This window comes from Egretta garzetta, unplaced genomic scaffold (genome assembly GCF_000687185.1).
Source record: "Egretta garzetta isolate BGI_Z169 unplaced genomic scaffold, ASM68718v1 scaffold283, whole genome shotgun sequence".
In the NCBI taxonomy this organism is placed as follows: domain Eukaryota; kingdom Metazoa; phylum Chordata; class Aves; order Pelecaniformes; family Ardeidae; genus Egretta; species Egretta garzetta.
Genome location: NW_009259043.1, coordinates 1,491,507 through 1,518,846, shown reverse-complemented (window position 1 = coordinate 1,518,846; position 27,340 = coordinate 1,491,507). Strand labels below are relative to the sequence as shown.

The 27,340-nt window shown below is 38.8% G+C and overlaps 1 protein-coding gene across 5 annotated transcripts in view; it reads right to left on the bottom strand.

The window, feature by feature from the left end:
- Nucleotides 1-2,229: 2,229 nt before the first annotated feature.
- The window catches only part of EXOC2 (exocyst complex component 2), a 114,081-nt gene continuing 88,970 nt past the window's right edge, over nucleotides 2,230-27,340 (bottom strand). For 4 of the 5 annotated variants that reach the window (XM_035890564.1, XM_009634998.2, XM_035890566.1 and 1 more), the window contains 5 exons: nucleotides 14,567-14,622; nucleotides 11,343-11,465; nucleotides 8,971-9,032; nucleotides 6,180-6,239; nucleotides 2,230-3,915 (listed from right to left, as the gene is read on the bottom strand). In XM_035890564.1, coding sequence (XP_035746457.1) covers nucleotides 3,822-3,915; nucleotides 6,180-6,239; nucleotides 8,971-9,032; nucleotides 11,343-11,465; nucleotides 14,567-14,622 — 395 coding nt within the window. In that variant the 3' untranslated portion in view covers nucleotides 2,230-3,821. Of the gene's footprint in view, nucleotides 3,916-6,179; nucleotides 6,240-8,970; nucleotides 9,033-11,342; nucleotides 11,466-14,566; nucleotides 14,623-27,340 lie in introns of those variants that run through there. The other variant, XR_004841475.1, reaches the window with a different exon arrangement.

Here is a 27,340-nt window from a genome sequence, read left to right as displayed (position 1 = left end):
AGGCGAGGGACTCTCTGCGTGCCATTTAGTAGGCTCAGCAAAGACCTCCATGAAATTCTTCCAGCAGAATGATTTTTTTAAAACGTTAATCACCATTACACCTTCCTTTACATCAACAATCAATTCTTACTTTTGTTTTTTTCTGAATGCATGTAAGAGTATTTTTTACTAAAGTGGAATCAAAGTAACTAAGTTTGCCTTTCTTCCACCTCCACGGACAGTACTACACCACTTTTTGTGGCCCTTTTCTACCTTCATCTCTCTACTTACCAACGCAGCCACAGAAACATGCTATTACTTCGGAAATGTTTCCTTAGTTCTGGATGACAAGGGGCTGCCTAGGTAGAAAGCTAAATAAATAAACAAACAAATAACCAACCAACCTCACCTTCAAGATAAAGTACCCTCTCTTCAGGGAGATGCAACGGCTTTGGCAAGAGCTGGGAGCCTGGACCTGCTTTTGCAAGCCAAGAGCTACTGCTGCAGCCAAAAGTGCCCCTACAAAGCCTACCTCTGCAGCCCTCACAGCGTGGATTTATGGATTTCTCATTTCTGTCTCTGCTGCCACACAGTGAAATTAAACTGGCTGGAGTCCTGGGACTTTTTATGCACCTAGAGGAAGATGTAAGGGGCTTAGGGCATGGGATACAACTTCCCTGATCCTCAAAAGACAGGCACGTGTGCACGACCCCTGAAGGAGATCATCGGAGCAAGTAGTCTCGTGTCTATTCCTATGCTTGAAATTCAGCACATGCAGGAAACTTAGCAGGACTATGGTCCTTTTTATGTTTTTAAACTCTCTAAGCAGCTTTTTAAAAACTATAGGAAGGTGTTTAACTTCAACAACGAAGCACATTTCATAAACTTATTTTCTAAAGAACACAAATTTAAAAAAAAACACCACATTTTGTGGGTAAGAAGGGGCAGGATTTCTTCATTGCTTCATGCTACTTATTCGATCTATTTCATCAACACCCAGGCATGTGATGAATTTTCTCTTTTTTTTCCCCAGCATTTTACTGGGGGATTTAAATACTTTTTCTGTGTCCGTCCCCCCCCATTACATTGATACAGCTTTTGCTTTTTATTACTTCTCTGCCTACCTCCTGAACTACTCATGACTATTGAAAATAAATGTTCAAAATACAGTAATAGAAGAATGCCTCAACATCTTCAGAGGCTGAATATCTCAATGCAGCATCTTACAGTTGAATTTTCCTATAAGTCTTTACCTACTTTTAGCAAGATATATTTTACAGCCTTATTACTTCCTAAATTATTCTCTTAAATGAGAAATAGAGCTGTCCAGGTTTTCCTTTAATTTTTTCTTCCAGTCTGTATTGATTTTAGATTTTTCTACAGGTTCAAAGTTCTTGTAATAATTCACTTTATTTTCTCTTGTACTGTTTTCAGCATTTACCTTTGTTTTAAATGTCAGAGCCTTTCACTTCTGTTACTTTGATTTCCTTGCTGCCTCTCTTTTCTCTGCAAGCCCCAACTGATTGTGTATTTTGGTGTGGTCTCCCCATCTTTTTCCACTTCCAATAATATTTTTTAAACCTCATTGTATCTTCGAACAGTTTTGTTTGGTTTTTTTTTGCAAAAACCACACTGACCACTTCTTGTTTTTTGTAATCTTCTTTTCAGAGGAACTGCAGCCTGCTGTACGTTGGCTACGAAGTCTGGGCAGTCCCAACTCTCTTTCCACGCAAAGGGATTCCAACACATCCTCTTGCAGCATGATGCTCACTGACTTCCTTAATTCCACCAAGTGGATGCACTGAAATCCAGTGCTCTGACCCAACTGTGAACATTTATTTCATATCAGGTTGAATTCATGTCATATTTTGACCCCTTACACGATTCTCTTTTTTTGCTGTCGACGATACGTTCTGAAGTGTTACTTCAGAAAGGCAACTAAACACAAGACATCTGACTTCAGGTTTTAAAGACAAGCAACAAGCTGTTGTAACAGAAGAGAAGTAAGAGAATGGTGTTACAATAAAGAGATGCCTGAATATATATTAATTCAGTACAGATGAGAAAATATGTTTTCAATACTTAGGAACATGTCTGATAAAAATGTAGAAAATGTAGACTGGCAAAATTCATAAAGAAATCATATTTCTTGGAAAGTGAGGAAGTCAAGAAGAGCTTATGACCATCTTAATATTTTATTGCTCTGAAGCGAAATCCTTTACAGATTGAGCTAACTGGATGACACTTTCAGTTAATACCAGAAGCTGAGACTGTGATTAACTTAGAATGGACAACATTTAACAAAACAACATTGCTCCAGGTGTTCAACGATTCTCCCCGAAAGCCAATAATGACACATATTTGACGTTTCAAACTTCCACTCAACATGCTATTACTACTTACACACCATTTTTTTTTTTTTTTTTTTTTTTTTTTTACGAGTAAATACATGTGCATCAAGCTGTTTCTTCAGTATTTCATACTATAGGAACTGTACGTGGTATTTTTAAAGCACGTAACTGAACTGGCAGAATAAAACAGTTGACATTAAAAATTGTTTGAAAACTCAGTGCACTGTTTCTGAAAAGTCCCACTCAAAATGACTGTAAATACAGAAAAAATACATTATTACCGCATGATTTACTTGCGAGTCATGATTTCAGTTACAAAACTAAACCCATTCCTCACTCCCCCAAACAAGACCACTCTCTCTTAGTAGCTCTCATTACAGCTTCCTGCATCTTATACCAAGTCCCAGAAGGGAATTCAGTGTCAAATCTTCCCTGTTGGGAAGATGGTTCTTGATCTTTGTGTAAGTATATCTTAATAGCAGCGAAATTGTTCTTCCCTCCTGAGCCCCTATTCCCCTCCACACAAATTCAGTAAGTGATGGTGAAAAGAAGGCTGACTAACAAGAGGGAAGACAGTGGTAGTAAACCTGTAAGAACAAGATAAGAAGAAATGGCAATGTTGTGCTCCTCCTTACTTCTGACTATGCGAGAGGCTATTAACTATTCTACTCCTTAACACCAAAGAATATTTTACTTGAATTTTTAAAAAACTTCTACTAATCTTATGAACTTGGAGCGCTTTTCTGTTAATTGCCAATGAAAGCAGAACTTATTTCAAATGTGAAGGTTATCATCAATATTCCAATAGAAGGGAGAAACAAAAAAGGCAGGAACATGTTTTTAATTAAAAAAGAAGCAAGAAAATAAAAGCTTCCCCAGAAATCAGACTTACGACCACTAAAACTGTAGACGGTAACAGAAAAAGAGATAATTTTTAAATGCAAAAGAAGCAATGTCCTTCTCCATATTGTATGTGAACACTTATTAGTCATCTGTATGTAGTAATGTTTATTACATACTCAACAGTTTATAGAAGTTGAGTCTTCCAGTCACATCACAATCACTCTACATCTAGAAAGTAACAGATTGATACACTGAACAGCATGAGTAATACTCAAATTTAAGATGGCATTTGATAAAAATACATTTCTATGTATTTTAACAAATGAAACTGAGATTGCAGTGCACCAATGCATATTTCTTCATGAACATACACAGCCAAGAAGAGTGTATGTAAACAAAATTGGTTTAAGTCCCTTCACCAACTGAAATACAGTAGACAGAAAACCATTTTATCAAGGTATTTATGACCAGAAGTCTCACGCAGCAGGATACCCCATACCATTACTCAAAGAGTTGTATCTCAACTTCTTTTTCAGTGAGATTCCTTTTGTTTTCTTCAAAGTCTTCAAAGGAACTGAAGAAGTACAGAAAAAAACGGGAGATGCTTAAGCACATTTGTTTCTTGAGTTGCCTGCATTGTGTTGTTGTCTATGTTTTCATCATTGCTGACGAAGAAGCTTGAAAACAGGTCAGCTGCAAGTGCATGCTGCTTTTAAATTTGTTCAGTAACTCTTCTAGTAACCTGTAAAAGGAAAATAATTACAACTCTGGCAGATTCTGAAAAGGGAACAATTACAATAAGTTTTGGCTATTCTGTCTGTGACTTCAAGTACATTGTCTGCTTAAATAAAGGGCCTAATTTGATTTATTAAAATATCTGAATATTATATATATTTAGAAGTTTACCAAGTGTGTCAGGATGATCTGTGGCCAGAGGAGGACTTAGCCACAGAGATTTTATCAAGGTGACAATATAGCCCTTTACATGGCTTTCCTTCCAGATAAAGATCATCTTCTTGAGACAAACATATTTGCAAAACACAGTGGCAAAAGGACTGGTAGAGAGTGCCATAAGATACCGCTGTAAGGAAAATCCGGAAACTGCCAGAATATGTACCATAAACCCAGTATCCCTTATCAAGGGTATGGCTTGTCACGTGGAGCTGAATTGCGAATTTCAGTTCTCAAATTTGTCTTTGGAAAGTCTTTTGTTGATTTCTCTTAAGTGTCATGGCTGAAAGCTCAGAGATGGTATGACTGTTCTAGGAGAAACGTTAATTCGCGAGCAACCATGTGTTTTTGTCCTTTATAGATAACAAACTATGTATGAGTTCATTTTGGTGCATAACAATGGCTGGTTTACATCTACATAGCTGCCAAGAAGGTACTTGGTGCAGGGGATAATATTTCTTATAATCCACAAACTACAGGTGTAAGACCAAGAGTGTTGATGCCTCTGTTGTAGGAGATATTTATTGTAACAGTGGAGATGCATTATGGAGTTTTACAGTCTTGCCTGTGTGTTTTATTTTCCCAGTATTCTAGGGAAGAATGTGTTCTCCAAACTTTTTGCTCTATTTCAAAAACAAGCTAGATAGGGCAGACATGTATCACCTCAACTTTTTGGCAAGCTGGGATTATTGAACAGCCAGTAACAGAAGAAACGATGCTGTATGTTAACAAAACCCAAACAAACTCAAGAATAACAACATGAACCACAAAATCAGTATCTGCTTCCTCAGCAGGTCCTCTGGAAGATTACTATGGCCACATTCATTGTTTAGCATCATATTTGTGACTGTGAATGAACAGCTTTTAATCAGCACACCAACATGAGTTAATTTACACAAATATGTGTAGACTACAAGGTGCTGCGTGGAACGATGACAACTGTGGTGTAACGACCTGGGAAACAGAACAAGTTTTGCATTGTCTAGGGCTCAGAACTCTGAGGCAGACGTAAAAATGATGCAGTTCTTGACTCTCATCTGCCCCATGAAGCTCAAATGCTTGTGACTAAACAAAAAGAAAAAAAAATTCTACAGGTGTTTCGGAAAGTCTGAGTTGAAAGGACTCTCCTTACTCAAAACTGACTCCTATCTTTAATAAAGCATAAGAGCCAAGTAAGGCAAGGAGGCATCTTGAGACTTGTTGTGGCTAGTGAGGAGTAGGCTTGAATAAATAGACAGAGGACATCTCAAGAAAGCACGATCTGCAGACCACGGGCTGCACAAACAGTCTCTTCATGTGTCTACAAAATATTCTAAATTGTGACTGTTAAGTGCAAACTGATTTGATGCAGTTCAGTTCCTTAAAGTACCATAACACCAACCTCAAGTTCAAAAAAATTTATACTTATAGTAATATACTCATTACAAATCCAGCCTGGTTTTACCATACTACTCTTTATTAAGCTATGCTTGTAAAACAGACTACCAAATACTAGGTTGGATGCAGCAAAGCAGCTTGGCTGTCAAAGGTTGCTACTGTGGGGAAGGAAGAACCCAAAACTCCTCCTCCAGATGTTAAGAACGAACCACAGACCCTTCTTATTTGTTTTTAAAGTGAAACAGGCTAGTTTTGAGACTTCCCCATATATTAGCTGGCAAAAACTTGGAATTTTGTTCCTTGGACTTTTTTTTTTAATTATTGCTGCTAAATTCAGTAGGACAAGACAATGGACCTCACAGAAACTTTAAGATTAACAAGGAAGGGTAAAATAGACTGAAAATACAAAATAAATACAAAGCTACACTGAACTGATAGGACTAGGATGGGCAAGAGGGATATGCCACAAAACCATTGGCCCTTCCATGTAATTTAATAGGCCATGATGAACAAGGACTTCACTTATTCTTAACTCTGTCCAAAGAGGCTTCTGCTCTCTAATTCAGAAGGGCCAAATACAGTGAATGTTAACCCTCTTATAACAAAGTTCTGACACAAGACTTAAAAGGGAATGGCTCCAGAGACCAGAAAGGAGGCAAGAAGGTGCATTATACTCACTTTTTGTCAGTTCCACTTGAGAGCTGAGGCAAGGCTTCCAAAGCTTGCTTAAAGCTCGAGCTGCAAGGAAAGGAAAAATACTCACACTCCACTGGTACAAGTATCAGCATTTACATGTTCTCTCTACAAATTCCGTGGAGATATGCTATATCTTACCCATTCTTATTTCAATAAATTAACAAAATATTAACTTGAGACCTGACATTCATGTGCAAATTGAACATAAAGCGGTCATGGGTTCAAGCAGGCCTCTTGACGCTCCTAATGTGATGTATACCATACATCAACAGGAAACGTGAAATCAGCAGCTGATTTAAGACTGTGCTTGACATCCTGGACTCTTCAATAATTTACAGGTAGTTGCCAGCCTGCCTTCTGCCTCAAACTAAGTGACCATCAGCGTACGAAGCACAGCTAAAGCACTGATTTGGGCTTTCTGCACTCGGTAGACAGGTCACTGCATTCTTCCCTACAGACGGAATTACAGTAGGTTTGCATTGAGTAATGTAGATTCATAGAATAATTTACACTGGAAAGGACCTCTAGAGGTCTTCAGGTCCAGCCCTCCTCTCGAAGTAGGGCCAACTTTGAGGTTAGAGGAGGTTTCTTGGGGCATTATCCAGTCAAGTTTGGAGTAACTCCAAAGATGGGGTTTCCACCCCTCTCTGGGCAAGAGATGTGGAACAGAAGTGCGGAGAACAATGCAGGACCTGCACAGATAGGTACAATCTTGTCAGCAAAATATTAATATGGTGACCTGTGGCAAATACTACTAGTAACAAATCCAGGAATAAAAAAGCATCTATGAAGCTCCAGCTTCCAGGGTTCACTGTGCTTTACCCCATGCTGACTAGAGACAATGCCACCTCCATTTTATCCCATTTGAGACAGTGCCAAGTAGTTTTCATTTAGAGGTCTTCAGCACTATCACACACTCGAATAGGGAAGCAAGCCTTCTGAAATGGAATGCAGTGACACCATAGGATACTATCTGTATATATGAAGACACGTTAGGACCTCAAGCCCTGCAATGTCTCCTACAAATTGTCGATTAGGTAAGATGATCAAATTGCCATCTGTAGGAACTTTGCAATGCCAATCCTAAAAGAAGTGTAGGTAATTAAGATAATGAATGAACCTGCCCATATCCAGTGCCCAACATAATCACCTAGAAATTTCAATCAATCAGCTTTACTCAAAACTGCTGACAGCTATCATAGTCTGTTTTTACATGCCTTGACTGCATCAGCCACTGATGCTGTTAATGCTTTTCTTTCTCTCTTTATGTTAATGTGTGTCCCACACCGTATCTTTGGTTTTGTACCTCAGTGAGAAATGATAAATTGCTGAAAGCCTTTTGAAGGTTTTCATTCTAAGAGACAGTGTGATGCTGAATTCACTTTCCCTGATTAGGTGTGTGGTATATTGTACAAGCTTGGGGAGAGCCCTAATTCTCCATATCCCTTAAGGGGATCCTGCCAGCATCCGGTTCTGTAGCCTCTCTGATGTGTCTGGCAGGTTCTTTGCCATCTGCTTTATGAGATTGCTGTGAAAAACTAGATAAAACTCATTGATGTCTGCTTTTGCCTTGTTTTAGAATAATTTTCCTCAGCAGCTGCACTGCTGTTAAGAAGTTCCACTTTTTTTTTTTTGAGTGGCAAATACTAGTTTGTATCTAAAAAAATCAAGAAAAAGTAATTATTTTCTGTCAACTGATAAAACCTTGCTAGTAAACCAGTTTTCACATATTTACCTAGTATACCACCTATTCTATCTGAAGCAAAATTTCTTAATCCTTAATTTACATTTTGTGCTTTTGCATAGAATTAAGCCTTTGACACTGTCTCCCACAGCATTGTCCTAGAGAAGCTGGTGGCTCTTGGCTTAGACAGGTGTACTCTTCGCTAGGTAAAAAACTGGCTGGATGGCCAAGCCCAGAGAGTTGAGGTCAATGGAGTTAAATCCAGTTGGCGGCCAGTAACAAGTGGCATTCCTCACGGCTCAGTTCTGGGGCCAGTCTTGTTTAATATCTTTATCAATGATCTGGATGAAGGGATCGAGTGCACCCTCAGAAAGTTTGCAGATGACCCCAAATTGGGCGGGAGTGTTGATCTGCTGGAGGGTAGGAAGGCTTGGCCAACAGCATCCTGGCTTGTATCAGGAATAGTGTGGCCAGCAGAACCAGGGAAGTGATCGTGCCCCTGTACTCGGCACTGGTGAGGCTGCACCTCGAATACTGCGGTCAGTTTTGGGCCCCTCACTACAAGAAGGACATTGAGGTGCTGGAGCATGTCCAGAGAAGGGCAACGAAGCTGGTGAGGCGTCTGGAGCACAAGTCCTGTGAGGAGCAGCTGAGGGAACTGGGGTGGTTTAGCCTGGAGAAGAGAAGGCTGAGGGGAGACCTTATCGCCCTCTACAACTACCTGAAAGGAGGGTGTAGCGAGGTGGATGTCGGTCTCTTCTCCCAGGTAATGGGTGATAGGATGAGGGGAAATGGCCTCAAGTTGTGTCAGGGAGTTTTCAGTTGGATATTAGGAAAAAATTCTTTACTGAAAGAGTGGTCAAGCATTGGAACAGGCTGTCCAGAGAGGTGGTGGAGTCACCATCCCTGGAGGCGTTCAAAAAACTTGTAGATGTAGCACTTGGGGACATGGTTTAGTAGGCATGGTGGTGTTGGGTAGATGGTTGGACTTGATGATCTTGGTGGTCTTTTCCAATTTTAATGATTCTATGACTATTTTTACCAAGGATTCCATTACACTGAAACAACAGACATTAGAGCACATCTTACTTGCTTTCAGGTGTTAGGTATATGGCCACGGTATCTCTCAACGCACAGATTTCAAGTCTCGCCTAAAATGAGAAATACAAATACTGAAACAATGACACAATGTCCTTTCATCAAGTGAATACCAGTATCCCAAACTACTTTTTTAGAGGCAAATATCATTGCACGCTGCAGCTGTAAGCAACCTTGGCTTTTAACAGGTTGTTTCCTGTATTTTTGGTTGCCATGCTGCTATGCCAGGAGACTGCTAAAAGAAACAACTTCATGCTTTTGATTCAAGTCAAACTGTTTGTACGGTCACTATGCAGCAGTCTGAAAATACTGCTTTGTCTCTCAGTAACAGTAATAAGTCTTGAGGATTTACCTTAATTTGTCCATCTGTGTTTTTTTTTTTTGTTTTTTTTTTTTTTTTAAATTAAATACAGTGAGCTTAACTTCTCACAGCACGGCTTGGCCAGGGAGGAAGGAAACTAGAGAGTACAAAAAAATCTGTCAATACATATTTTATTCATGGTTTTCCTGTTGAATTTATTTTTTTCCATCAGATGAGGAAGTATAATGGTTGTGCTCTGCTTCTTGTCTGTCACCTGGTGGGCACACAGCCTTAGGGATTTTACTCCTGCACTGTACTCTGTGTCTAGGTATTGATTTTCACCTAGGCAAACTATGGCAGAAAATGAACTCAAAAGATTAAACAAATTTCACAGATCATCCTTTAGTGTTTGAAAAGTAATCATTATCATCACAGGTTTTATATGAAATAGAAATATTCTGCACGTGATCAACACTAAGCCATTTCATTTAAAAATATAAAGTGAACTTCATCCAAATCCATATTTTGGTCTTGTTCATCATTAAGCTAAAACTTAATCTAGTTAGCCATTACAGGAACTGATCTACATTTAGACCCAACTAATATGACATTAATCTTCCAAACCAAAACTTTTTATAATGCAACACAGATATCTAATTCCAGTTCTAATGAAAGGCTTTGGCTTTTAGGTCTTCCCCTCATCCCTCCCCTAGGTAGGAAGCCAGCTGAGATTTATGCTTTTTTAGTGCCAGAACTTTTTGGCACAAAATACGACATAGCCACCCACCGATTTTATAATCTCTAAGAAATGCTTTTCTCACCACAGAATGTTTCACCTCTTTTTGTATAGTGCTCCAAGCTGAACAGCCTTGGACACTTTGACTTCCTACACACAAGATTCTGAAGTCTTTCCTACATTTTAGGAGGTAGCAGGATCATGGGGGAAGTGTCACATTCTCAAGTACCATAGCCTAAATAAACATGGTAGAAGGGCAAACCCTGCAAAACTGCAGGTCTTGGGACGTGGGAATACAGATTCAGACTTCTCCTTGGGAATGGGTGTTTTTTTGATCAGTCTGACCAGGCTCAGGTCACTCTCACATTGCTACTGTCTGCCAGACCGGATTTTCTATGTTCAGATGAACAGAAAATGAGCATGAGTGACAAATTTACAGAAGAGAGAGGAAATCCTTTCAATTATGGGTTTAGGCAGCAAGCTCATATGGTGGGTTGTCTAGTCAAACAAAAATGATATATGGGTAGCTTTGTTGCTATTCATTGATTTGGTTTTAAATAAGCAGTCAATCTTATTTGGCTGGGATCTTCCTACCTTAATTCTATATTCAATGCAATTATTACCAGCAACTGGAAAATAAGGCTTGCAATTGGATAATCACTTTCCCCTCATGATGCAAGAATGCTGTCATGTACAATTAAAATTGGGATTTTGCTCTTTTTTCCTGTTACAGCCATAACAACCATTGACTCAAAGGGGTTTTTTTAAAAAATATTTTTTCTTCGAGTCCTTTAAAACTTACCCAATAGTAAGTACAACTACCAATCCACCCATAAATGAAGAAGGCAGTGTAAGAGTATCTGTTCTACCCATGCTGCAACAAAGTGCTAACGTAGAAATAGCATAACAGGCAAGTGACTAGTTTTGCAAAGACTTGCAAGATCCTACCACACCATATTTTCAAGATTTTAAATCTCAAGATACCACAAAATTGTTTCTTCTCTTAAAATAATTTTTTGACAACAGCCCAAAGACAGTATTTAACAACTCCTTGAACAGATACCATTATGATGCTTTTTACCTCATAGGACATAGGTAACCTTTTATGCACTCAGATGCAAAGTCAACACTAAAATGTAATCAAATCCAAGAACCAGTATCCCAAAGAGTATTCATGCATAAATCTGAAATAGGCTGTATACTAACCCTTTTTATCTCCTTGCTTTCACTGCTACAATAAATCCAACAAATACACAGATTATATCTTTCTCTGTTATTCTCAGTTTTCTAGACTCATACGTTTGAGAGTACAAAGTATTCAGGTACCTGTAAAGCTCCATTTTTACTGAAGGATGAAACACACTGCATCAGGCGGCTCAGTTCTTCAGAGACTGCTTCTACAACCCTTGACATTACCCGAGGAACCAAGTCTTTGGAAATGGTAAACACCTGATTTTTATGAAAGAATAATCATGAGCACAATACCTATATTAACAGAAATATTCTCTGCAGTAACATTTCAGTAAAAAGCATTGAACACTGATTAAAAGGACCACTTCATTTTTATCAATGGACAAAAAAAATTTCAAAGCAACTGGAATATGAAGGATTTCTTTTGATGCTTGCCCTACGCTTTGACAAATCACCTCTGTTAATAGCAACGTTAGCTATACGATATGCGATAATGACAACTTTCCAGCAATGCCTAAAAGCAGCTAGACTTCAAAATATGCGCTCTCTGGCTGATGGATGCAGGTAGTCAGGTGGGTTGCACGTGGACTGCTGTTTTGCAGATAGCACCTTTCACTCAGGGTTGTGTGACTGACTGACCCAATTACACATTCAGCTACTTTTTACCCACGCATTTTGCCATTTCTTCTACAATCCTTTATATTTGACCACCGTCAGATGGCTAGTGTCCTTATGCTCTGTGGCAGAGATAAGCCTTTGAAAGGGCTTGAGAATATGTTTAGATACTTCCACCATTGCTATTTATTAGTTACACCTTACTGTTTCTTCCATGCGTCAAGACCATCTTTTTAATTGCTTATTTGTACAACTTAAATCTAAAGTGGTACCTGGATCCTCCATTTGAGGTTCAGAATAGCAACTGCAACACAATAGCAACGCAAAATCAAACATTAGATCTATGCATGAAGAAACCAATCTTCCTTAAGGGGACCTTTAAGGAAGTGAGAAGTTGTTGGTCAATTAAAAATAAAAAAAAAAAGTGTGATTTTTCTACACAGAACTGGGGAAAATGCAGGCCAAGAGGTTGGAATATAGGAGGAAGTGAGATTATAGGTTAGACAGACCAAACTTGTGTCAAGACATAAAGGTGATGATAAAGCTGCACTAGAACTGCACAGGGTTGGGGAAGAAGATGACACAAGGAACTGGAAATTATGTGACTGGAGTGGTGCAAGAAGGAAAATGAACTGCACAGATTTTTTTAAATACTCTCCCCCACCCCAATTTCTGCTTTAAAATAAACTAAAAAATTAAGTAGTGGAATGATTTTTTGCTAGAATATCTTTGCTTTATGTGAAGTTTAGGTCTCATGTCTGACAAGGAAACGTAGTAATTGACAGAAGATATTCATACAAGTGTGTAAAAGTAAATTAAGGGGGGGAAAAAAAAAACCCCAAGATTCCGACATAGTTTTTAGGGATTTAAGTAATGAATTGTGTATGAGGGATCCCATAAAGCTGACCGTTCTGAAAAGCAGGTCTGCACCACAGGCTGAGTACGCTGAGCACGTATATGTCAGCTATCAGCTGTTATTGCTAATTCAAACACACAGACTGTTTTAACTGTTTTGACCCACAAAGTGGGTGTAAGTGACATACTTCGCTGTACAGTAAGAAAAAAAAACAACCAGTAACGATTTGGGAAGGGGTCACCTTATTCAGCAGCGAATATTGCTGAGCAATTCAACACAAACATACCAGGAACACACCCAAAATCTTCTACTGAGAAGAGAATATTTGTGCCCACAGCGAGCACTCTTGAAGTTACTATACAGAATCCAGGAAAAAAAAATTCTCAGCAATGGTGAATCATCACAGGTTTGCAATAAGAAGCCCTTATTCTGATTTCAGTTAAATCTGAATTCAAAGGTAGAGAAACAATTTTCTTTCCGCTTCAGTCCATACTCGCTGTTCAACTGATGGTTAATTTTTGCTGTTTCAAACTACAGAAACTTGCAGCTTTGCTAACTAAACTTAAATCTGACCCACCTTACAGAATTTCACCAGAAAACAGTGGAAATAGGAGTTTCATCTTGACACACGTTTTCATATTTATGTAATACTTCACATCTAGAAGTTTATGAGGCCACACTATTTGGGCCAAAATCAGTATCGGTCTCAATGAAGTCAGGAAGGCAGCACACCTTTCTGCTGCAGCATTTTAACAAGTATGCATGTTTACAGGGTTAGCTCAATAAGTCACAAATGCCTTGGAATTTTTTTAAAGCAAAACCTCTCACTTTCATTTTATTAATTTCCACTACACCGAAAAGCAGCAGTAAAAATGAATGTCATCTTGGTATGTATTTTTGGTGTTGCTTATTCCCTCATTCAGAGGCATTTGGTAAAATCAGCAATGCTTCTGTGAAAACTGCTATAAGTAAATACTGAAATCGAATCAAAAATATTGCAAGTGATATTTACACTTCCTGAAATTACTTTAATTTATATGAATCCTTGTAATTTAAGGAGGAATAAAATAAACAAAACCATCAAGTGAATCTCAGATTTTAATTAGATGGAAAACGTAGAGCAGCTATACTTGTGGTATTTTGAAAGGTAAGAGTGATACCACTACCAACGCTTATACCAGGAGCAATAGTAATCTGGTAACACTCTTGATTATTAGAAGGAAGTAGCATGTAGAATATGTAATTTAAAGGACTATAGAAAAGTCCAGCATATTACAGGCCAAATAACTGTAGCTCTGCAAGCATATTATTTCGACAATAACATTTTCATTTTAATATGCACTCCCTATCATAAGCCATTACCTATCTAAGTATTTCAAACTCAATTTGTGCTGTACAGGGACTATAAAACTTTCTGGTTTTAGGTTTCCACTTTTTATCCTATGTACAAGAACGGCATATATTTCCTTTTCACTCTGAGTGGCATATGTTGAACATTTCTTCCAAAGCGAAGCACAAGCTCATTTTCATGTGTTGTGGAAAATTAATCAGAGAAAGTGAGCATCACCTCTCTCTCTCTCTTTAATCTGCATGAAAAGGGACGAATTGAACTTTAGATTCTGGATTTCCTCTTCATCAGATAGTGGAAACAAAAAGGTGTAATGGAGTGTTACTGAGGATAAACAGGAACTGTTCATCTCCTGCCCTTGAAGTGAGCAGTTGCGTACTTGGTTGGCGAGACCTAACCCAAAGCACTTACATCTATAATGAAGACACTTTAACAGAGCTACAATTTTCAGACGTGATGAAAGCCAAGATTTACCATGCAAAGTACACTGAAATTATTCACATGAATGTAAGCATGAAACAATCTGAAGTTTTTTCTCACCTCTGCATGCACAGCAATGATATTCACTAATGCTTCTTTCAAATAGTTTCTGACACCTGAAACAAAACAAACAAGATACTTTCATTCTGTTGTCTCAACAAAGCCATAATATTCTACTGTTCGATACTGTACTTTTTCTTTTCATTCTTTTACTAGCACTTTTGCAATCAGAGGCAGAAAGAGAAAGTTCCATAGCCGCACCGCCAGTCTATTTCCTTTTTCAAATCAAATGGAGAAAGGCACATTTCCTTACAGCAAAAGGTTAAAAAAGCCAGCAGGTTCCTCTTTCAGTAGTATTCTTCTCTGGCAACACAATTTCACCAACTTTGTAACTTAATAAAAACCTAGCATTATTAAAAAATAAATTCTGGATGTCTTGCTGGAATACACATACTGTGGCACAGAACACACACTATAGCTTGGTAGGTTCTAAAGAAACAGAGAAGACAAGGGGTTTTGTTTGTACAACAGTCTTCGTACAACAGTCTTTCAAGAAGATCTTACTACTTTATCAGCTTCTCTGACTGTAAATTATTGTTATACATAGAAATAGCAAGGACTCTTGTTTCTCTGAAAATGGTTCAGAAGATATTACTCATGGCAGTTTATAGGAGATGTCATGCCTTAGCAGAAATTTCCTCTTGGGGAGGGCAAAGACAAATAAACATTTTATTTACCAAGCATATGAAATGCTTGTCAATTTATACTAAAAAAGAAATTCTCAGGGCATCCAGCAGGGTATGCTTTAGTTAGGACAGGCTCTTAGTTCCCTAGACTGCTGTAATTCTGGGGTAACTTTCCAGACCTGGACTCCCGTTGTGTAAGATCTAAAATAGGCAAAAATCTAAAACTGCCCTATTTGCTTTTCTGGGCACTTTACTTTGTAGGCAAATTAGAAAGCATTTAACTCATTAAAATCTGCATAAACATTGGAAGTGCAATACAAAGTAATGAGAGAGGGTTACTGATCCACATGACCCCAGCTTCTAATTTCAATTATTCTAGCACGAATCAGAGAAAGTGAATGATGCCATCGCTCCCTTCGGAGTATTCAATCGACAGTAAAAGATCAGAATCGTGGACAAAGACTGGTGAGACCACACGGCTCAGAGATCACATTGTGATTAAGGCTGCTGTTATAAAAATTACAAAGTGAACCCTTAATCAGTTCATCTTACTTGCTCCACCTTTCCTCAGATAACACCAATGCAGCAACTTAATCCTGCTACGAAAAACAGCTTTAAAAGGAGTTACCAGAGATCAACAAAATGAGTTACTCTATGGGAGAACACAGTCATGTCTCCCAACTGCCATCTCAGTTGTGCTCATTTTATTAACCACTGGTCCCACAACTCACCTCGAGATCTAAAAAGGAGACATTTGTTCTTTCTTACTTAGACAATTATGGACAAACATTTTATAAGGGTAGGACGAAAGGATGACAGGACTCCCCTTGCATGAGATACGAACACTGTCATTGCCTGCATCTACACTGTGCAATGTGATGCAGCCCGAAGTTTGTCTCCTGGAGGGCATCACGGGGCTCCTGCTGGAAGTGAGGGTGCTTAGGGGAAGGTGGAGGGAGAAATGTTGAACAGAGACTCCTGTTCCAATGTGCAGTCAGGATGTAGCTGAGCTCTGCACCCAGGCCCGTGTAACAAGACAGTCCCTGTTTCAAAAGTTCACAGCAAAGAGGCAAGTGTGAAAGAAGATTTTACTGCTCTCACTAAAACCAGTTTGGTTTCTGAACATAAAGAAGAATCAAGACCTTTTTAGAAGGAATGTTCTATTTTCACTCTGGAAAAGATGCAAATAACTGAAAAAGGTAAAGAAAAATACAAGCCTTTCCCCACACATTCCAAAACAGCTCTAATGCTTTTTCCATTTAAACTAAACCAACAAGTCAAACAGCATGCTATACTAGGTTGCAAGCTTATATTTTCTCCTTATCTTAGTGGTTTTTTGCAACAATGAAGGAAGGGAGGGAGGAATAGAGCAATACCAGAAATTTTATGAAACTGACTTTTTTTTTCCCCTCCCCTGTAACCTGCAAAACAAAGTAAGAATGCTACACACTGCTACTTGAACCACACCAAAAGATCACAGGTATATGTGGAAATGCAACACCCCTTTCCTTTTTCCTCTTCTACTGTTTTCCTTCTTCTACTCCACTCTGCCCCAGTTTAAATCCTCTGCAGGCTTCATATCACAGAGGACAAAATTTGTATTCCGTCCCACAAGCAAATACAACTTGACCAGGCCCCAAATGGTGGTGTGCAAATCACCTCGGGAGGTACAGGGCGAATTTGGGAGCTGGTTTGCAGTTAACCTCAGGGTGCAAAGTGTTGATTTTGGTCTGCAAACCCATGCGGTATTCAGCTTCTGGCTGCCTACCAGCCTCATCTGGTGACAGCAAGATCTTTCATGTGGAAACTGCGTGTTTTTACTTTTGCACAAATGCTGCGCAAGATTGAGGCTTTGATGGTCTCCCTTCTCTACGGATACCTGAGCATGGCCAGAACACATTCATTAGTCAATCAACATTTCACTCATGAGCTAAGCAGCATTTCTATGCCCCACTGATGGCTCTCTAATGCAGCAGCTCACTCAACCCCTGGTGCAGCTGGGGAGCCCTAATGAAAGTACAGAGAGGGGGCTGCCATGTCAAACAGAGAGGGCAGGCGTATGTCCTGCAGGGAGGAGGCCAGCTGCCTGAGCTGGGAAGAAGCGTTACCAAGGAGGCGAGTGAAAAGCTGGAACATCTAGAAACCAAAGCGGGTGGGTTGCGTAAGTGTGACATGATTTCAAGGAAGAATCCTCGTTTCCCACCCATCCCACCTAAGCTCCTGAGGTAGTGTGCCTCTTCTCACGCGTTCATGCAACTTGGCTCAGGATAGGAGCTGCTGCTTCTGTCTGCTGGTGCTGAGCGCACCCAAATTAAACAACTCCTGACTCTGCTGGTAAAACCTGCCTACCAGCTATGTCTGTGGAAACCTACCATAACATATTTCTTAGGTCAGTCACTGAGTTACCATAACCAGGTACAGTTAATTTCTACAAGCATGAAATACATCAGCAACATTAGCACCAGGTGTTAAATACCACTGCCTGGTGGTGCACACCTAAGATATAAAATGGTCATTTATGTCTTCTAACTGAAGAACTCAGAATGAATTGACTAAACGGAATTGAGATGGAACCTATCGTAAAAATAAAGTGACAGTAGCTTAGTATTGCACATTGCTAGCGCATCCCAAACCGTACGATAAAACTGTTAACTTACCCCTCACTGAAAGGGCATAAGCAGACATATTTTATCTTGCAACCTTGTACCATGTACAAGGACAAAAGGGTGAACTAAGAGCTTAAAGGAGATTATTTCTGGCAATCCCAGTAGCACTAATTAGGTGTTCCCGACCTTTCATAGCAGGTCCAGTCCTGCTACGACTGCAGGATCAGGGGGCTCAACACAAGCTCAAGTATTTCCTCAGTTTCTTAGACAGGTTTTGCAATTTAAGAGCAGATAATTCAGCACAATCTGTGCAAAACTATGCAGTTTAGAGACAGTCTGTGTATACAAAACTGTAGTTGCCTTAATTGCAGCACCTAATAGTCTAAAAGACCTTGTCTTGTTAAGCTAAACAAAGATGGAAAGAAAATGCAATTGCACCCCCAAAATACAAGTAAGTGGAAATTGCACTCCAAAAATACCAGTAAATGGGATCAGAGAGGGAGAGAAGGGAGAACTAGTTAAGCTGAAGAACAATACACAAGAAAGGAAGGTATAAATGAATTGATCATCAGTAAGCTTAGGGTGGAGATTAAAGGTAACTGTAACAGGTTTGCTCTGACTATGCTATTAAATAAGCGGTGGTGTGACAACCATTGCTGTTGGGGAGCCAGTTTCCTATCATGAATAGAGCATAAGTAAAAAGGGTATTTCCCCCCAGCCCTTCTTTTCTTATTTGTGAAGGATTTTCATTTTTCTATGTGGAGACAAAGCCAAACATATCTGAATGTCAGGACCTGCAGGCATAGTTAATAACTGTACTATATTTTGAAAAACTACAATTAAAAAATATCCAATTTCTGATTTATATCACTGCACTGTTTGTGACAGGCTTTGTTGAAGCAAAGTATTACTTTTCTGGAGTATGATTCACTGGAAATACAAGCAGTGGCATCCAACTGTGAATATGTTGTGAAATTCATTTCAAAATGAAAGAATTCTGTCTAGAATAGAATTTCTGTGCAGCTTTCTCCACGACTGTTCAGCAGCCCACGCAATTACAGTTTTTGGGACACCATGCTGCCAGGCCTATTATACAGCACTGAAAGCTAATGCACCATATAACTGTAGGTTGCAACTATTAGGCTAATCAAGTGAAACATAACATTCTTCAGTCTAAAATACCTCTTATTTAGCATATTGAAGCAGAAATACAATGCCTTTCCATAGTTTCTGACAGAAATGTGTTAAAGAAAGTCTCAACAAACCCTTGCAATTTCTTTCAGGAAAATGTTATTATTCTGTTACAGCATAAACGCGTTCCACTCCCACTCTATTCTTAACACCGAAGACTCTGACTTGCTGGAATTCTAGCTGCCGCTAACAAAGCCCCAGTACTGCTCTAAAGAAAAACGGATGGGAAGACTTAAGACATAAAAATGAAGGACAGTTTCAGCCATCAACTATCACAATGGCTGACAGAAACTTTAAAATAGCACCTTCCAATTTTGGGCCCTCCACTGTACTTTTTATGTTATCATCTAATGTGATTATCCATTAAATTTAATCTCCAGTTTACATCACCTATTAATTTTTTTTTTTTTTTTTAACAAATTAAACCTGTCAAAGTCTACAAGCAATTTTAACAATATCATGAAGCTGTAGCAAGGATGACTGTGTGAACGATGGGAAAAGCAGAAGGGAAAAAGATTTGTGGTTCTGAGGAGTAACAGAAACTAAACTTCTAGCTTGCCAATACAGGAGTCATTCATGAGATCTTCAGATGGCGTAGTGCTACCAGTTGTCCCACATGTAGTTCTCAGAGCTACGTTTCCCCCAAGTACTTAGATGACAGCATTCTACTATGAAACCTCCAAAGTGACTGAATAAGCATGCAAAAGCTGGAACTGCAATACCATATGCGTAATTTTAAGACACAGACAGGCTAGAAAAACTTGCATGCACAAATAGAGCAAAAACTTGCACACACGGTAAAACTGAACTCATCAGGATGCTTTTTCTGTTCCAGAAGGCAACACAGCTCTTCAAATGTTCCCAGTCCTCCTAGAGTAAACTGATAGAGAAAGGATATGAGCGCCAAACATTTTTACATGTTCCACAGACTCAGGAGTTCAAAGAATGAACTGAAGTTCAGCTAGAACACCTGAAACACACAGGAAGTTTTAACCCAGGCAGCCTGGGTTGGACTTACTTTTAACTCTCGTGAGATTGGAACCTCAACTCTTGGGAGACTGGACAACTGGGAAGCTAAGCTTGCCACGCCTTTCACTGAACAAGCCTTTCAGCTCGCCTCTTGTGCAAAAAGGTTGCCACGCCTTTCACTGAACAAGCCTTTCAGCTTGTCTCTTGTGCAAAAAGGAGGAGAGGATAAAAGCACATAACCGTTTAGAAAAAGTAGGAGGTGTCAGCAGGTACCTCTGCTTATCAGCAGTAAACCACACCAGACATGAGGATGAGAGGCTATGAAGGGTCAAAATAAAAAAAAAAGTTCGGAGGAAAATTCACAGGCAAATAAAAATCAGGCAGGAATATTAAAAGCTGCTGCTCTTCTGTGGAGGAGTTAAGAAAAAGAGGCTATGAAGGGTCAAAATAAAAAAAAAAGTTTGGAGGAAAATTCACAGGCAAAGCCATCCACAGAAAGTTCTACAGTTTGACAGCTGTCACTCAATTCTGGCTTTTTTTTTTTTTTTTTTTTTTTTTTGAGTAGCAAAGAAAGAGAAGGATTCACCAAAGAGGAACGAATGGTTCTTTATATGTTGACCAAGCTACCGGTCCTGTTTCAAGACTAAGTTGGCTTATTAGAAACCTAAGCTCTGAGTGACTGAAACAGAAATGAGGCTTGGGTAGGCACAGAGCCACTGATTTAGGAAACAACAGAGAGCATTCTGGCCTCTGTAGGAGGCCAGTACTTGCATGGGCAAGCAACTGCTGCTGGTTGTAGCAATGTTTCTCAGTGCCTCTGAAAAGAGAACACTAAATTTGTTGGCCTTGAGGGCTTGAACGTGATTTGGTAGAGCTAGGAAAATTGATGCCTGGGAGTCTGAAATTTGAAATTCTAAGCCCATCCAATTGTATGCAATATTTTTACAATTTATCGTTCTGTTTGGTGAATTGTGCCAGTAACAGTCAATCAGTCTGAAAACTTTCATGTGCCCGATTACATTTTAATAAAAACTTTCCTCAAAAATAACAACAAGCAGAATTTGGTGAGCCAAAGAGATGAATACTTTTCATACCTAGCTGCACAGCACCGATACTTGACTGTTCCCAACTTTTCATTTACTTATGCTTACAGAGAATTTAGGAGTAATATCCCATACAGGAAGATAAAGGGAAAAAAGATTATCATTACAACTGCTCTGTTCTAAGGAAGATACCTTCTTTTTAAATTATTTGATACATATCCTTTACAATCACATTACACTGCCAGATTTAACTGAATTGATACTGGAAATGTTCGCCTCCAAGCTTCAGATACATAGTACCAAACTTTACTGCAAGTCACGCACAAAGTGTTTTGAACTGTATGGCAGTTAAGCTCCTGCAGCTCTTCTCTAAGTTTTTAATCTGCTATATGAAACTGCTGGAAAAAAAACCTGCACACATCTACTACAAGTCGTTAATCAGTGCTGTGTAGTGCACATTAAAAAAGAAACTAATGAATGGTATCCACAAAGCCATGTAACTTCTTCAAACAGCCTGATTTTAACTGTTAAATTTCCTCTAGGTTCTGACTGCATTGCAGCTGAAGCAATAGCAATATTTAACATCTGCTTTAACTACAATTATTCTAGCATGATTTCGAGTGTGGTCAGGACATTTTTTCCTCCATGAAACCCATGTTACAAAAGTAGTACTATGGGCTAGCAGGATACCCTACGGGATGGCAGCCTGTTAATTTGTATTTCTGCAGCTCTGTGCTATGCAGCACGCTAAGCAAGCACTGTCCTGCCTGGTGCAGCCTACTTAGGGATTTCAAGGTTAGATGGATGCCGCCCGACTGCCCGACATATACCACAGAATTTCACTTTTCAACCTAACCTAACCCATAACTTCCGACTAAAATCAAGTAATCTCTTTTTGAAAACTAAAAATACAAACAGGTAAGACAGAATGGGTGGGAGGGGGAAGAGGCGCTAAAAAGCGAAACATTGTTTGAGGTCGCAGCAGGTCAGCAGAGGAGTCAGCGCTGTCTGCATGGAGAAGTTGCTAGAAGAATTTTAAAAACATACCTGTGTAGACATCCCTTAGTACACAATTTTTAGTTTAAGAGAGCTACAGGCTCTAGGCTTCCCATGCTTACAGATGGCTGCCCGACACCTCCCAGAGCATGACAAAGCTCTATCATCTGCTTTATCCCAAGCAAAGAACAAGAGGCAGCACAGACTAGAAGTGAAAATCAAAATGAACACCAAAATATTTTTATTTGTAGTATGCAGCATTCCAAATAAACATGATTTATAATATACCTTACATATAAAATATTTCAGAGACTCAGGCTACAGGACCATGAAGTACGTATAGAAAAAAACTGTTTTACATTATGTTGGTATTGTGAGGCTATTTGGAATAAGTTTATTTATCGACTCATTCAGAGCACTTAACTTGGATTTGAAAAAAAACACCAAACCAAAAAACAAGCAATTTGAATTTAGAATTAAGTGCCCAAGATGACAAGAAAGAAGAGGGTAGCATCTGCTACTGCTAGGGACCAAGAGCATGCCTCAGGCTATGTGAAATGCATTTGAATCAAGATATTGTCCCCCCAAACTATTTAGAAATCTAACCAGGGAAAATGTAATGTGACTGACAGTCTAATTCAAACGTAGGTATTAACCAAAATAATTAAAATTCTATTATGAATGAAAACTTACATTTCTAGAACAACAAACTGTATTTGGCTCATTAGAAAATGCCCTAAGTTATTTAATGTTTCTGAAAAATATTTTTAAAAGCTAGCCACTATTTCCAATTACTACAGCGAAGGCAATACCTCATCTAGAAAACAGTGTTTTAATTTCCAAGAAGCTTATACCTTTTCAAGATAGTCTCCTAACTGTGGAATAGACAGAAACCTGACTTGTTTGCAGACATGAGCCTTTCATGAACTACAGCACTGATACATGAGTATGTCATGCTATTTTACTGAAGTGTCCCCACCCACACAGTGATATCATCTACCCTGACACCCCGCGGATGTTTTAAAAAAACCCATAAAAAAAAAGAGTAGACATGTGTCTTGGAATTTCCCCAAGGACATAACAAAGCAGCGCACCTCTACTCTTTACAACAGCACACAGGTTTCTCCTCCCTTCAAAGACGGTTGATAGGAAATCAGCTTCAAATACCGGTACTACCAGTGGCCTGTTTTCTAAATTAAGGTAGTTCGACAAGCCTGTTTATTTCTTCCTGATTACTAAAAATGTATTTGCTACCACGCTTTGTTGTTTGCCCTGGATAAAAACATTTTTAGGAAACTGTTTGTAGAATGCTAAGAGCAGAACACTTATATCTGGCAGTAGCTCTAAAAATAGAACTCCACCAGGTCATAACCTTTACCACCACTTAAGCTGCTTTATTTATTTATCATATTCTCTCCTTTGTTTGACTCAAAAATAATTTTCAAATTGATTTTTACAAAAGCTAGTAATTAGTAGCTGTCAAAACCCAAATAACGAGCAGTGCTACGAATGGCTTTCATCTAGTTATCGCTTCTGCTTTGCCCAGAGAAATATGGACCCCACCTCTTAGGGAATTAAGTGGACAACATAGTGTTCCGTAAATTCCTTACTTCACAGTAAGGTTTATGCAGTCTGATTAATAACACCATTTTTACTACCTTCAAACACGATTACATGTATTTTAAAAAATATGTGCATACTATATCAACAAAATAAGCACGGCCCCATGTAAGAGAAAGGGTAAAGCTGGAGGAAAGTAATTACTCAAAACTAATCTAGAGCTGAAGATACAGTTACAGCGTTCACAGACTTTTATGGATTCATATGATAAACCTGAACCAACCGAAATGTCATACAACTGCTCCAACGTTATTAAAGCAGAAAAAACCACTTGCAGACAGCGACTCCAGAACCTCATTTGAATTTAACCAAGAATGTAAAACTTTTCTCTAGGCCACTTCCTGCTATTGCTGGAAACATTCCCTCCTTTAAACGGAGATGGATTTCAAGGTACTGTACTGCGTGTTGTTTTGAGAGTACATTCAGAAGAAAATGTGAACGTGTAGGCAAACTGGAAACTCTCTGGAGAGATTACCCACTTGTTTAACCACATTTCCTGTTTTTTAACCCGTTTGTCCTAAGTCAGTCCTTAGACTACTGACAAAAATAGATACAAGTGTGCTATAAATAGCTCATTAGCAGGCCTTTCTTGGTAAAACTGAGAATGTTTTGATAAATCTATTGTTCTTACTAGCTCCATACTAATTAAGCTGTGAATCAGATTAATGTTTCCTTGAAATTTTTCTCTGCATAGCTCATGGTAATTATAAATATACCGCACCTCAGGAATCACAGAAAAAGTTGTAAGAACTAATAGTGACCTAAAAAATAGCTACTGATAATTGAAATTTAATGAAGAATTTACTGGTAATCTGTCTGGGAAAGTGCTCTTACAAAGTGCAGGTCTGAAGCTAGGAAGGCCAGAGCCTGATCTGTCAGAACCTAGCTAAGTATTTTGGCATCTGAAGGCCAGAGGGCTATATCTTTGAATTAGTTGCCTTGCTCTTATTTTCAGTCATGGCACTATGTTGATGTAACACAGTGAATGTCACTTGAAGGACTTGACATAAGTAGTCACAAAACTACTTTCCGAAAACATTAAACATGAAGGCTTTCAAGACTTATGTTACTTGTAGTTTTTGAACTATTTTAATTCAAGCAATAGAAATTACGTCATGATGTTCAAAGAACCTGAAAGTTTCTGTGTTTCAGCTGGCTTGGAGTAGCAAGAGCTCTAAAGCCTGCCAATACTGTGATTAATACTTTTGTCTCTGCATGAACTTCAGTCTACAAGAAGAGAACACCAGAAGAGGGTAATACTGATTCTGCACCCTTGTGCATAGCCCAAACTAAGATGTCCTTAAAAAAGAAACTGCTGGGGCTGTTCTGAACTTTCTGCTACTCCATCAAACATGCCAGAAGGATCTGAGGGACAGTTGAAGAAGTCTGCAGTCCAAATACTCCCTGCTTTCTGATCCTTACCACACGCATTAAAATCCACTGCTTCTTGGGACAGAATATAATCTGCTTTATCATTAAGAAGATAAGGAGCGAAACCTGTAAAGGCTGAAGACTACAACAGGAAATGTGAAGCCAATAGTGCTTCACTTGGGAAGAGGAGATGTTTGCTAGCATCTAAAAGATGTGCAGGTAGCTGAAGACCAATTTGATACCTACACATTTTATTAGGAGAGTTGTGTTAAGAGATGGATTTACTTTCATTTCTTCCATCAGACACAGTACCAGAAAGTGTAAAGGACCTTTTACCATCCCAGACCTGAAGGTCATAAGCAAAGAATGCTGCATGCCATACTGAGAATTGAACCATAAAACTCTCAAATTACTTGAATTATTGCAGGATAAGCCAAATTTCAACCCGTTAATCTGGTAACAAGAAATGTAAATGGTAAAAGGAAAAAAAAATAAAAAATCCTCTAAACCAAACAAAAAGCCTATGCGCTAATGTAATAAAATACCTACTTTGGAGCTTATGGTCATCCATAACTGCATCTAAGCACACTCAGGTATCAACTCAGCCAAATCACCAGTTGTAAACAAATGCGTCAAGGACCCTTAGCTGAGCCCAGTATTATTGAGATATATGACCCATAGAAACTTGTCTTTTTGTTGTTGACATTTAAGTATTAACAACATTGTCTGGCACAGTTACAGCCATTAAACAGTGCTCTACATGCCCCATCAAATGTGTGGCTGTAACTCATGAACACAAACTTGAGACAGAATCAGAATACAAACACTTCACAGCCAACAGCGTGCTGCCCTATAGATTTAGCAGAACTTAATCTTACTGTTTCTACTTCAGTATTAACAGTGTTGGGGCTGTTGAGCCTTTTTTTTTTTTTTGGATTGTATTTAAGTGGCTATATATGTTTGACTAAAGGGGAAACCCAACAGTATCAAATAATCACAACTATCTGATATTTAAAATAAGCTGGTTTAAAGTAGATGAAAAAGTATTGCACTATAAGACAAGACAATTTACCCAACTACTATATAACATAGAGTATCCAAAACAAAACCATGGTTCTCCTTGAGTGGGAAAAATAGGTTCTGCAGAATGAAATTTATGTGCAAGATTCTTAGATATATAACAAACCCTGCTTCTTGACTCGAAAATAATACATTTAAGTATGCCTCAGTACTACCTGAACTTTTTCTACCAGCAATCCATTAGCTGTAGGATGGCTTCCTAAGCAAATACTGCTTCATTCTCCCCAAGGAAAATTTCTTACATTTTTAACAAATTCCCTTCTCCTGCTCCCCCCATAATTTCCAGCATATGATAGTCATAGCATCATGTATACAAGTTCTATTATCACTAAATTTCCACTAAGAACAATTTTAATGCTGAAGGATTTTCTTTTGATAAAGCGGAGAGATTTAATAACTAGCATATAAGGTGTTGAAAAATCAACAGGGCACAGGTCCCTGGTATGACTAGGTTCCCACTGATTTTAGCAGTTTGTAAGGCAGGACTGAGATACTTCTATGTATATCCAGGATATTTGGCAGAGTGAGAACTTAATGGCCATTTTGTGGCCGCAGAACATTTTTACGTTTCCAATGTCTGTGAGCAAGAGAAATGCTGAAGGAAGACATAGAATCATAGAATGTTTTGGGTTGGAAGGGACCCCTAGAGGTCATCTAGTCCAACCCCCCTGCAGTGAGCAGGGACACCGCTAACTAGATCAGGTTGCTGATATTGCACATAAGAGGGAACAGACTTAGCATGTATGTGTATATATATATTTGAGATATATTGGACCTATTTTCAAAAAAGCCATCTGCATCAACAGTTTTGCTCATGAAATAAAGTTAGAGAACACTGACCAAAACCTGCTCTGCTGCTTAAAACCTCTCTGTTTTTTTCCAGATTTCAGAAAATAGAGACACTGTGGAATGGAGCAGCTGGTGGGTGGTGGACATACCAGAGTATCATCATCTTGCAAAACTAGTCCCTATGTTCTTCTGAAGACTGGTACTCATATCATTTCCATTACTGTACCCCGTTTGTCATTTACCTAAAGCATTTTCCAAATTCTTCATAAGAGAGCCACTTATAAAAAAAGAAACCAATTGTACCCCCTCAGAGTTCTGACACAGGCTTCCAAAAGCCTGAGTGTCATAACTCGTTATATTTTCTGGTCCTTGCCAATCCTAGACACATCTCTCACTTTACAGATGTGCAGGTTAATAATGCCCGATCACATGTCCAGCGGCATCAGTGGGGGTCGAAGTCAAAAACACAGACTAACCCCTTCA